Source organism: Podarcis vaucheri (genome assembly GCF_965113315.1).
Source record: "Podarcis vaucheri genome assembly, chromosome: 3".
NCBI lineage: Eukaryota > Metazoa > Chordata > Lepidosauria > Squamata > Lacertidae > Podarcis > Podarcis vaucheri.
In genome coordinates this window covers 35,907,387-35,919,930 of record NC_138761.1, presented here as the reverse complement: position 1 = coordinate 35,919,930, position 12,544 = coordinate 35,907,387, and the positions used below count along the sequence as shown (strand labels likewise).

Sequence of the window (12,544 nt, the reverse complement as noted above, 5' to 3'; positions counted from 1 at the left end):
AGAAGCTCCTTCGCTCTCCAGTCTAGAACTCTGTGTATGTCACAGTGCACTCAGTCCATGTAATTACTGCTTTTGCAGGCCTCCCTGTTTGAAGAAAAGGATTATGCCCATTCACTGAAACAAATAGCTTATTTGCAGGTTGGAGAATTATGTCCTTGCATCAGAGTCACTGTGTCCTCCTCCCAATAGCATCAGTATGTTGAAAGGACCTGGAGGCGAGATGCTCCGTTGATACTGCTGATTGCTGCTTATATGAGGCATAAAAGTAACCATTTATCATAAATACCACTTGGAAAAAGGCTTATTATACTGCCTTTTCAATCTAACAGCATTTAAAGTTGTAGAAAGCATGTACTGACATCCCTGTCGATAGTTGACTTAGTCGATTTTTACACATTATGCCAAAAAAATAAAAAAATCTATACCTAGCTGGTGGTTGCTGCAGGAGTGCATTAAACACAAAAACAAACCATGTGACTTCTTTTGACTGTTGATTGGCTCAGCGCCAGGAGACAATGGGCCAAAAAAATACACGTGCAATGCCAGAGCCTGACTAGTGAGTGATAAAATCTATTCTGAAGATTAATAATTGTATTTTGTATTAAATCACAGGACGGGAAGTCAGACCTGAGTTTCTTTGCAGTGGACTGCTTTCATTTCTCGGAGAGAGGCCATGCAGAGATGGCCATAGCACTCTGGAATAATATGGTAAGAGGGTGGTTGTATGAATTCAAACATACTTGGTGATACAGAAACCTCATATATGGGGGTGTGGATGGATGAACAGCCTATTTACTTTCCCTATCAGTTTCACAAGGGCTCATAGTCATAAGTCCATTCTGTCCTGTTTTACTAAAGGTTGAAAAACACACATGGAAAAACTGTGTGTAAATTATGCACATTTTATAATAACAATAATAATAATTTTATTACTTATACCCCACTCATCTGGCTGAGTTGCCCCAGCCATACTTGCATGCATTTTCCTTCCTAAAATATGACTTGTGTATTTTCCTCAGTGCATTTTCCCATACAATGCAATTTTTTTGTCTACATTTTGTGGAACCAAAAAGGTCCCAGAACCTCCGAGAGCAGCAGTTTGCTTTAACAAGTGGTCTGGATTAATTTCTCCTCTATCCTAGAAATGGCAACTAGCTGTAGTTACTGACGGATAACAGAATACATTCTGCACATGCTTGCAGGATTGTGAAGAGTTTAAAGATTATTATGATTTTATAATCAGTTTATTATTCGGAACAAGTTTGGTGGCTGCTGTTTGGCTCACATTCATCCTTTAACATATATAAAACACTTATCGCTGTTGCTGTATCAACAAGGACCCACTTTGCTGTGAGATTTGTCTCAAGGCACCATTCATAATACTGCAAATAGAATGCTGATGCCTTCCTGCTGCGGCGATGTAGTGTTTAGAAGTCCTCTTCATGTTTTCCTATGAGAGCCTACTGGAATCTGAAGCAGTTCCATCCCAGGGTTGGTTTGTTGTTTCTGTGCTTGCTGCGATCCCAGTAACAGCAGCTGTATAGATGGACACTATACAATAAGCACAGCGTGTAGCTGAGGCTTCCCCAGCCAGGTGCCTCTAGATATTTTGAACAGCTACTGCCACCAGCTCCAGCCAACATGGCCTATTTCAGGTTGGGGGGAGGCAGGTGTGGTTTGACCCTCAGCCTCCCTAGGAGGTGGCAACACCTTATACCCTCCTCGGCACTTACTCCACTACAACAACAATACAGTGGTACCTCGTAAGACGAATGCCTCGCAAGACGAAAAACACGCAAGACGAAAGAGTTTTCCGTTTTTGAGTCGTTCCGCAAGACGAATTTCCCTATGGGCTTGCTTCGCAAGACGAAACGTCTTGCGAGTTCTTGCGAGTTTGTTTCCTTTTTCTTAAAGCCGCTAAGCCGTTAATAGCCGCTAAGCCGCTAATAGCCGTGCTTCGCAAGACGAAAAAACCGCAAGACGAAGAGATTCGCGGAACGGATTAATTTCGTCTTGCGAGGCACCACTGTAGCAGCAATAACAAATGTTACTCTATTTTATTTTATTTATTTTATCTTTATTTATACAACAACAAAAACACACACAAAGAAACACGTATACAAAATTACACACAAATTACAAAAATAACCATAGACACATAATTTTCTTGGCAAACAATAAAACATCTATTGGTCTTAACACTAAAGACCCAACTTCTCGTCTATTCCATATTTCAAATTCATATTACTTATTGCCAATACACATTTTCATAATTAAACTTATTCTCAATAAATCTAATTTCTTCTATCTACCTAGCAACTATTACTGAAGTTCCTCGAATGCTGCAACAGAATTTAAACTACTATATTTATTTTTCAGATATTCTTTAAAAACCTCCCATTTAGAAACAAATTCCTGTTTTGATTTATTCTTTATCTTTTCTGATAAACCATCTAATTCGGCATATTCTGTCAGCTTTTGGATCCAATCTTGTATAGAGGGGATTTCATTACTCTTCCATTTTGCTGAGATCAAAACTCTTGCTGCCGCCGTCGCATATAAAAAGATACCCTTCCTCTTTTGTGGAATATCCAAATCTGTTATTCCCAGGAGGTAGGCCTCTAGTTTTTTATTGAAGGAGATCTTTAGCATTTCTTGCAGTTCTGCATGTATACTCTCCCAGAATACCTGTATTTTCCTACATATCCACCACATATGGTAGAATGTCCCTGAGTCTCCGCATCTCCAACAATTACTTGACACATTTTTATACATTTTTGAAAGTTTCCATGGTGTTAGATACCATTGATGTTGCATTTTTTGAAAGTTCTCTCTAATCGTGTAACAGTTTGTGAATTTCCAATTGATCTTCCATAAATTTTCCCATTGGGCCATGGTTATTGAATGGCCAAAATCCTGGGACCACCTCACCATTGCCACTGTTACCTCCTCCTCGACTGTCCAGAAGTCCACCACGGGACTTTAGGCTCCATCAGGTCTTTATATTTTTCTCATACAGCAAAGAGTGACTTATTATATGGTTGGTAATTTTTTTATGAATTTTCACTTTTCCATATATTAGGTAGGTGTGCCAACCCCAACGGTTGTCGAAACCTTCCAGGTCCAGGAGGTCCAGATCCTGCAACATGCACCAATCTTTTAGCCAGGTGAAACAGGCTGCCTCGTAGTAAAGTTTTAGGTCGGGTAGGGAAAAGCCTCCTCTCTCTTTTATGTCTATTAAGATCAGGTATTTAATCCTATGTTTCTTCCCTCCCCACAAGAATTTGGAAATTTCTCTTTGCCATATCTTGAGACAACCTGCTTCACCCAGTATCTGAATCATTTGAAATAAAAAGATTAATTTTGGAAGCACGGTCATCTTTATAATGGAAATCCTACCCAGAAATGTTAATTTTAGTTTACTCCAGGTTACCAAGTTTTTTCTAATCTCTAACCAAGTTTTGGTGTAATTATCCTGAAATAAGTTTATGTTCTTGGGGGTGATCCAAATACCCAAGTATTTCACTTTTGAAGAGATTTTCAGGCCCAATATTTTTTCTAAGTCGTCCTTTTCTTCTGTGGTTACATTTTTAACAAGCATTTTTGTTTTTGTTATATTCAGCTTAAAGCCTGCCACTTCTCCAAATTCTTTAATCAGTTCCAGCACTCTTTTCAGACTTTCTTTAGGGTTTTCAGTCATAACAAGTAAATCGTCCGCGAAAGCTTTAATTTTATATGTTTTGTTTCCCAGAGTGATGCCTTTAACAAGCTGATCCCTTCTTATATGATTGTTCAAGGCTTCCATCACCAAGATAAATATCAGTGGAGACAGTGGGCAGCCCTGTCTGGTTCCCTTGTTTATTTTGCACTCCTGAGTAATTCTTCCGTTGATGATCAATTTTGTATATTGTTCCGAATAGATGGCATTTATTCCTTTACAAATATTTTCTCCCAGTCCGATTTCTCCCATTAATTTTTTCATAAACTTCCAGGACACGTTATCAAAAGCTTTTTCAGCGTCCACCAACATAATAGCTGCTGGTTTATCAATTTTAATATCAAAATATTCTAATATATTAATCACACATCTAATATTGGATTGCATAAATCGTCCGGGAAGAAATCCGGTTTGATCTTTATGAATTATCTCTTTCAGCACCATTTTTAATCTATTTGCAAGAATGTCTGCGAATATCTTGTAATTGTTATTTAGCAGTGCAATGGGTCTGTAATTTGCCATGTTTGAGGCATCTGTTCCCTGTTTATGGATAAGAGTAATAAAGCTGTCCTTCCAGGTTTTCGGAAGCTTTCCATTTGCCAGAATATTATTCATTAGGTCTTTCATGGGAAGAAATAATGCTTGTTCTAACTTTTTATAGTAATTAGCTGGAAGACCATCTGAGCCCGGTGTCTTTCCTAATTTTGATCTCTGTATAGCTTGTTGCACCTCCATAGCTGTTATTGGTGAGTTCAATATTTCAGTTTTTTCCTTAGGTATTATTGGTAGTTTATTTTTGCCCAAATAGTCAAATTTTTTTTCTAGAGTCTCTGGACCTTCTTTGTATAGTTTTCCGAAAAAACTAGCAACGTTTTTACTAATTTCCTTCGGTTCTTGAATCCATTTGTCTTCAATTTTAATTTTATTGATAATTCTATCTTCCTTTTTCTTCTTTAATTGCCAGGCCAGAAGTCTGCCAGGTTTATTTGCAAACTCAAAATTTCTATATCTCAACCATTTCATCTTCCATTCTATCACTTCATTTATTATCATGGAGAATTGCGTCTGTAAAATTTTTATACTTTGCTTAATTAATTCATCATCTGGTTTTTGGGAAAGGATCCTTTCCTTTTTTCTAATTTCCTCCCAGATCTCCATTTTCTTCTCCTCCTTTATTTTCCTTTGGAATGCGTTTTGTTGTATAAAGAAGCCTCTTATGATGGCTTTACCCGCGTCCCAAACCGTCTCTAGATCTACTCCTTGATTTAAATTAAGCTTAAAATATTCTTCTAAGATTTGCTTGGCCTTCTGTACAATTCTTTCATCGTTTAGCATATTCTCATTAAAGTGATCTGAAATTGTCCTTGGGTGGATTTCTGCTTTTGTAATATTATTTAATAAATCCTTTGTTGTCCAGATCGCGTCGATTCGTCCTGCCGATTTATGAGGCTCTGAATAATGTGTAAATTCTTTCTCTGTTGGATTCTTAAACCTCCAAGTGTCGAACAAATTCAGGAGTTCTATTAATTGGAAAAATGTAGTTGGGAGTTTGTTCTGCCACTTTTCTTTCTTCTTTATTGTTCTATCCATGTTTGGATTGACTACTCCATTAAAATCTCCTAATAATATAATCCCCCCCCTAAATATTCTATGACTTTTTCTTCCAGGAATTTATAGAATTCGGATTTTCTTTCATTTGGTGCATAAATTCCAATAACTATCACTTTTTCATTATTGAACTTAACCTCTATAATCACTGTTCGACCTTTTTCATCATTGTAAAGCAGTTTTGGCTCCAGCTGCGGTTTTACATAGTTTACCACCCCTCTCTTTTTTTCTTTACTTGATGCAATGAACTCAAGCCCCAATCTCTTATTTAGTAATACTTTTTTATGTTTTTCCGCTACATGAGTTTCTTGCAGACAGATTAGATCATATTTTTGCTTAACCAGAATATGTTCCACCTTGTTCTTTTTTGATTTTTCATTTAAACCATTTACGTTCCAAGTAATAAATTTATAATCCATACTTTATTTCTTATGATACGTCAATGGGTTAAAAAATAAAAATAATAAAAAACTACACATTCAAGGTCTCAGTATACATTTAATAAGTTCCCTTCTTAGATCTGTCTCCTAACTCTCAGCTGTTTGTTCAATTTCCTCTGATTCTCCCATCAGACAAATGTTACTCTAGAACAGGCTTTCCCAAACTTGGCTCTCCAACTGGTTTTGAACTACAACTCCCATCATCCCTAGCTAGCAGGACCCATTGGTCAGGGATGATGGGAGTTGTAGTACAAAACCAACTGGAGAACCAAGTCAGGGAAACCCTGCTCTACAATGCGGAACCCAAGAGAGAGAGAGACAGAAATCAGCCCAAACTCACATCCAACATCATAACCCAGCCTGCTCCAAGCCCTTTAAGGCTCCTATGACTTCCTGGAGGTTTTTGCTGCAGTTTCTTCTGGTACTCAGCAACAGCTCCCCGCCACCCATAATACTCCAAAATACATATGCAGCTTAGGAGGTGGGGCTTTGCAGATGAAGGCGATCTCAGGAAAGACACCCATTCTCCTTACCTGCCACTAGGTGGCAAAATCCAATAAGGCTAAACCGAACGCTTGCAATGGTTTTGCAAAGCTACAAATCCCTATATGGTCCTTAGGGGTGAGATAATGGTGCTGTTTTTCTCCTACAAACCCCAAACAACTTGGGACCAGAGTACCTTAGTCTAGGTATGTCATATGACGGACTAATAGCCCCAGGCAAGTTATTTCCTCCATTGCCTATAAAAGAGCAGCCTGAGCGTTACCCTCATTTTTTAAAATTAAGAGATGGCCTAGCAGGTGACCATAGCAAGAGCGATGTCATGACTCTCCAGCAAGCTTCATTCCAGGCATGACTGGTGGAAAGTGTTGCCTTGAACAGGAGGAGAATGGTACGTGGCCCCTTTAACCAGCACTTGAGGCGGGAGCTGGGATCGGGGCCACAAAAGAGCTATAAGCAGAGTTTTTTATTTGCTATTTGAGGAAGCCACGTTACCAGAAACAGTGTGTGTTTTCCAACCAGATGTGGAATAACAAAGTCATATTCCTAGTTCCTGGGTTATAGAATTGCCTCACGGCTAGCAATCTCATACAGTTCTGATCTTAGGTCAGAAGAGTTGTGCTGATTTCCTTTCTGTTTCAGGGTTCTTGTTTTTTAACTTTCTTGATTTACCAGCGTGGTTCACTTTCCTAGACTAGCGACGACCCTTTTTCTTTGCTGGAGTAGAGGAATGAGAGCTCAGAGCGCTTTTAATTTATCTGCCTCCTCGCCTGAGGTTTTTCTGGGTCAGGGAATGTTGGCGTCTCCAGTGGAATTCTTGCCATCGCCCTGCCAGCAAAGGCTGCAAAGGGAGGGTGCCAAATCAGCGCATTCTCAGCTGCTCCAGCCAGCCACTTTTCTGGCCTTCCCAGGATTTTTAAGCTGTTCTGTTCTCTGTCAATGTACCATGTTGTCTCCCCTGGGAAGGATTTGTGCCTGCAGGAGTCCTCTGTGCCAAAAAAACACAGGGTGTGCATGCCAGTCTGCTTTGCTCAGCTACGTTCAAAATAAAGATGAGACCTACTGTGATCTAATGGATGCAGAGGCAGGGAAATCTGAATTGGGAAGCTACTTTATATTGAGTCAGGATATTGGTCTATTTATTTCAATATATTAGCTCAGTATTTTATACAGTGACTGGAAGCAGCTCTCCAGAGTTTCAAACAGGAATTATCCTAGTTCTGTCTGGAGATCTCATGGATTGGCCGTGGACATTTTCCCATGCAAAGCATGAACTCTATACAGTCTTACCTTGGAAGTCGAACAGTTTAGTTCCCGAACGTTTTGGCTCCTGAACGTTGCAAGCCCAGAAGAGAGTGTTCTGGTTTGCGAACTATTTTTGGAAGCCAAATGTCCGATGGGGCATCCGTGGTTTCCAATTGGCTGCAGAAGCTTCCTGCAGCCAATCAGAAGCTACACTTTGGTTTTTGAACATTTTGGATGTCGAACGGACTTCTGGAATGGATTCCGTTCGACTTCCAAGGTACAACTGTACTGAACTATTGAACTCAGGCACTTTCAAACTGCCACTATTTTGCAGGTGGGATCAAATCACATACTTGAAAATTCAGGTTGTGCAATTAGGTTGTGGATTTGGCACTCTTACTCGACAAACCTGCTTTTTAAAAAAGTGGGGTTTTAAAATATGGAAAGCGATAGGGAAATGCACTGGAATGAGCAACAACAATTGCTTGATGCAATGCTGTGCAGTAAATCCTCCAAAGAAATCAGTATGAATGTGTGTTGCCTTAAGTGACCAAGTCTCTGTTCACCTAAGAAATCACTGAGTAGTCTAGACCAGGGGTCAGCAACCCGCGGCTCTGGAGCCGCATGTGGCTCTTTTACACCTTTGCCGCAGCTTTGGGGCAGATACTAGCGAGGGGAGGAGGCGCATTGTGCGCCCCGACACTCCCCACTGTGGCGGGCGCTGTACTGGCTGTGACGTCGCATGGGGGCGCTGCGTGCGTTAGTCACGCACCATCCCGACATCACCTTACCGCCCGCCCGCTACATTGTAAGGGGCATGTACACTGGTCACTGCATTGAAAGGGGGCATGTACTCTGGTCACTGTTTTGAAGGGGAGTGAAGAACACACACACACAAAAAGGTAACTTGTTAATTTAATGTTTATTTCTATGAGGAGGAGTAATTCTGAGGGGTCAAACAAAGAAATAATAAAAAAGTGACAAAAAAGTTATTTTTATAATGACGAGTTTTGCAGCTCCCAGTTTTTTTTCCTTCGGAAACGGGTCCAAGTGGCTCTTTTTGTCTTAAAGTTTGCAGACCCCTGGTCTAGACCTATTGGTCTAGAGCAAGGGTGGGCAAGCAGGGTGGGCCCTCCAGGCATTGCTGGACTACAACTCTCATCATCTCTGACCCATGGGGCTAGAAAGGGCTGATGGGAGTTGGAGTCCAACAATATCTGAGGGACCACTGGTTGTCCATCCCGGAGATAGAGGTTCTTGGAGAGGAAGAAGCAAATAGATGGGTGGGTAGCTGGTCTCCCAACTAGGGTTCTTGCAGCATGCGTTTCCTATGTGCCTGGGAGTACTCTTAGCAGCACTCTGTGTGTTCAGGCAACTTAGAACTGCACCCTAAAAAGGGCAGATAAAACTGGCTATATCCCCGTGCTTGGCATGGTTAATTTAATCTCCCATTTACAGCGCAACCCTGTTGGACAGGCTGTCCAAACATTGTGGCTTGCACACAGCATAAATGTGTAACTTCTGGCTTACAGATCTATCCAGAATAACCTGGATAACAGCCAGCACACCCCTACATTTCTGGCCAGCTCTGAAAGGCTAGGAATAACCCTGCAATCCTTGCCTGGAAGCAAATCCCATTGAAATGAGAATCAGGTTGCACAGATCTAATCTTTTCTCATCCCTCTTGAATCCATTAGGTTTCACCTGCATAAAATTCGTTTCCAGAGGACTACATTAGCTGCCACGTATTGAGGCCCTTCACTATACATTTGATATTTCATCCTATTAATTTGCCACTTCCCACGAACTCTATAGAAGCTATAAAAGGCTGCTTTTATGCATTGGAACTTAAGACATAGATTACATTTCCGCAGGGTTTTTATAGCCTCCTGTCATCACCTTAAGACAGGGTGCTTAACATTTTTAAAAAATCTTATTCTGTACCTGTAGAAAGAACACTTTCCAAGCTATAATTGTATAATATAGCAGAATACAGAACAGTAATATATACAATACTATAATAATGCAGTAGGTACAATGATTGAGCACTGCAATTTAATGGTGATATTTTATTAGTGTGGTTCTTGTGGTGTATTATAACATTCCCAGTCCCATGAAAATATAGAATTACAATTCAGGGGCGAATTATTTGTCCTTTTTTCTTTCAGCTGGAGCCAGTTGATCATAAGCAGTCATACAATAACTTCACATATGATAGGTCGAAACTTAAGTGCCCAACCTCGGTAAGTAACAAAGGTCTGCAGAAACATCTTGCCCCATAGCACAGACATAGGAAGAGCCTCCTGAATCAAGACATGGGGCCTATGCAATCCCATATCTGGTTTCCCCACAACAAAATAAACTCTTCTCACTTTTGATTTGTTGCATTCCTTCTGAAATAACTTTTAAATGGCTTAAAATGTGCCATCCCCCATTATAGGCTTTATGTGGCATGAAAGGAATCTGGTTGCCCAAACAGAACTAGATAGTAAAAGAGGCAAGAGCCCAGGACATGAAGCGAGATTCTTTGGGATTCAGAATTGCACCAGTCCTGATGCTGCTGCTAATGATGCTAATGGCTAGATTAAGAGGCCCTAAGTGTTTTGGTGCCCTCATATATATCAAATTCAAAATATAAACAATGATTAACTGTATATTATTAACAAAACAAAAAATTTCCTTCCAGCAGCACCTTAGAGACCAACTAAGTTTGTTATCGGTATGAGCTTTTGTGTGCATGCACACGAAAGCTCAAACCAATAACAAACTCAGTTGGTCTCCAAGGTGCTACTGGAAGGAATTTTTTTGTTTTGTTTCAACTACGGCAGACCAACACAGCTACCTACCCGTAACTGTATACTGTATTATTAATTTCTATTATTACTATTTTATCATTTCAATTATTATTATAATATTATTGTTACATATATATATATATGTATGTATTTTTTCCATTTATTGTGGGAGCTAGCGCCATATGGTCCATGGTAAATCTGGCAATGGAAACATTCTGTGGTGCCCCTCTTCCCTTGATGCCCTAAGCGCATTCTTATTTTGCTTAATGGTTAACCCAGCTCTGGGCAAGTGTGTAGGAATATAGGGAGCCACCTCATTGTGCCACTGGTCTTTCTAACTCAGTATTGTTTACACTGGTCGGAAGCAGGAGCCAAGGTTTCAGACCCAGCTCTTTCCCAGCCATACCAAGCATTGAAGAGCATGATAATTAGAGCTTGCAATGGATTTTGCTTCTAAGCAGAACACAAATCAGGCCAGAAGGGTGAAAATAAGGAGGGAGGACTTGCCCTTGCCCTGCCACTTTCCCATGGGGAAACTCAGTCTTTCCCGCTGAATCGGAGCAAACATCAGTTGGGCTTTCTCCAGACAAACATTTGCTCCGATTTATTGCAAAAGAGCCACTTTTCCAGGGAGAAAATGGTGGGACCAAGGGCAAAACCACTCAGACCCAAGCCTAGAAGGTGCAGAACAAGCGGAAAATCACTTGGGCCCACGCTTTCAAAGTGTGGGATGAGCCCTGAACCCTGCTGCTGTTATTTATAAGACAGGTGAAGAATAGAGCTCTTGTTCCTAAATGGGTTTGATTTATTAAACTGAAATAGTAGGTGCATTTAGGAAAAAAAATATGTTGACCTGGATTTAATCCCTAAACTTTTCAGCCTCTTTATTAAAAAAAAAGAAGTTTTATTTCACCAGGGTTTGTTAGAGTTGCATACCCCCAGTTGGAGGTTTAAAATAAATGTGCTAAAAGCAGTGTTGATCCACCGGAGGCCAAACGCAGAGGCTTCAAGGGAACATGTTAGTTTATAGTTCAGGAAAAGGTTAAGATGGTAAATCTTTCTGCTACAGCAGATGGGAAAATATTATTTTGTTGCTTCTGTACTTCATGGGTGGGAGGGGTCCCCTCTTACATCTTTAGGTGGTGTAAGGACTGAATACTGTTTTGTAATCTGTGCCTTTCTGCTGCAGGAAAATCCCTTTCTTTTCACCTCAAGCAACAGCAAAGCACAGGGTTCAGGGATCGACGCAGAGAACAATGGAGGCACGGTGCCCTACTGGGCTGCGATTGTGGCGGCAACAGCAGGAATCTTGGCAGGAGCTCTCATTGCCTGGGTGATCACCACTCAGAGAGCCAGCAAACGCCCATATTCAGGAAACACAGCGACTGGAGAGAAAGTAACAACATTTTGAATTTTCACCTGCACCAAGGAGATCTAACACACCATCTACCTCCAGTAACACGAGGAAAGCAGTATGGGAGCTTAGCAGCAGCTTTTCACATACTATTTTTAAACCAAAAAAAATTCCATCTAAAAGTGGGAGAAGAAATATCGGCTCAGACAGCATGGTAACTGTTTGCAGACCAGAGCTTAGAAGATGAGATACATAGGGAGAGCTTATTAAAGTGAGAGCGTTCCAAATATATTGGCCTTCCCTGATTTTAAATAGGATATTTGTTATTGTAATGGAAACGCCAAGATAAAGAATGCTTCTATACGGTGATTAAATGGTCCGTGCATTTTGCATTCCCACTGAAGATTCATCCGCAAATGTCAGGTTTGCTCTCTTAATCCTGGCCTCTTAAATGGCATCTGGGAGCATTTAGTGAATACAATAATCAACAGTGTTACAAATGAAGAGCTATCAATTCTTAGAGTTGATCCAAATAAAAGCCTTTCAAGAAGCCAACTTTTGCCAGTTTATTGGTATAGGCAGAGATAGAATCTCTTAGGTTTAAATTCTCACAGAAAATATATAGGAGAGCTAGCTTCCAAGAGGAAGATAAAAAGGTTAAGCCAATTAATATGTCTGTTTTCATATGATGAGAGCATGGATTGAATAGATATGTGCAGTGTTAAGCATAAACATGGGATTGCATCAGCACATGCCCAGCTTGAGGCTCTAAGGCTGCATGTGCAGTAATCTGCTTCTATCACACAAAAAATGTAGTTTTTCTTCAACTCAGAATTATTCATGTTTGTCCACAACATGCTGCTTTTTAATCTAGAATGATTCT

At 40.3% G+C, this 12,544-nt stretch overlaps 1 protein-coding gene across 1 annotated transcript in view; it reads left to right on the top strand.

The window, feature by feature from the left end:
• Window positions 1-12,216, top strand: part of PLB1 (phospholipase B1) — a 107,793-nt gene extending 95,577 nt beyond the window's left edge. The window contains exons 53-55 of the mRNA XM_082214793.1: window positions 613-708; window positions 9,681-9,755; window positions 11,497-12,216. Of these exons, the coding sequence (XP_082070919.1) occupies window positions 613-708; window positions 9,681-9,755; window positions 11,497-11,718 (393 nt within the window). The 3' untranslated portion in view covers window positions 11,719-12,216. The remainder of the gene's footprint in view (window positions 1-612; window positions 709-9,680; window positions 9,756-11,496) is intronic.
• The last annotated feature ends 328 nt before the right edge of the window (window positions 12,217-12,544 follow it).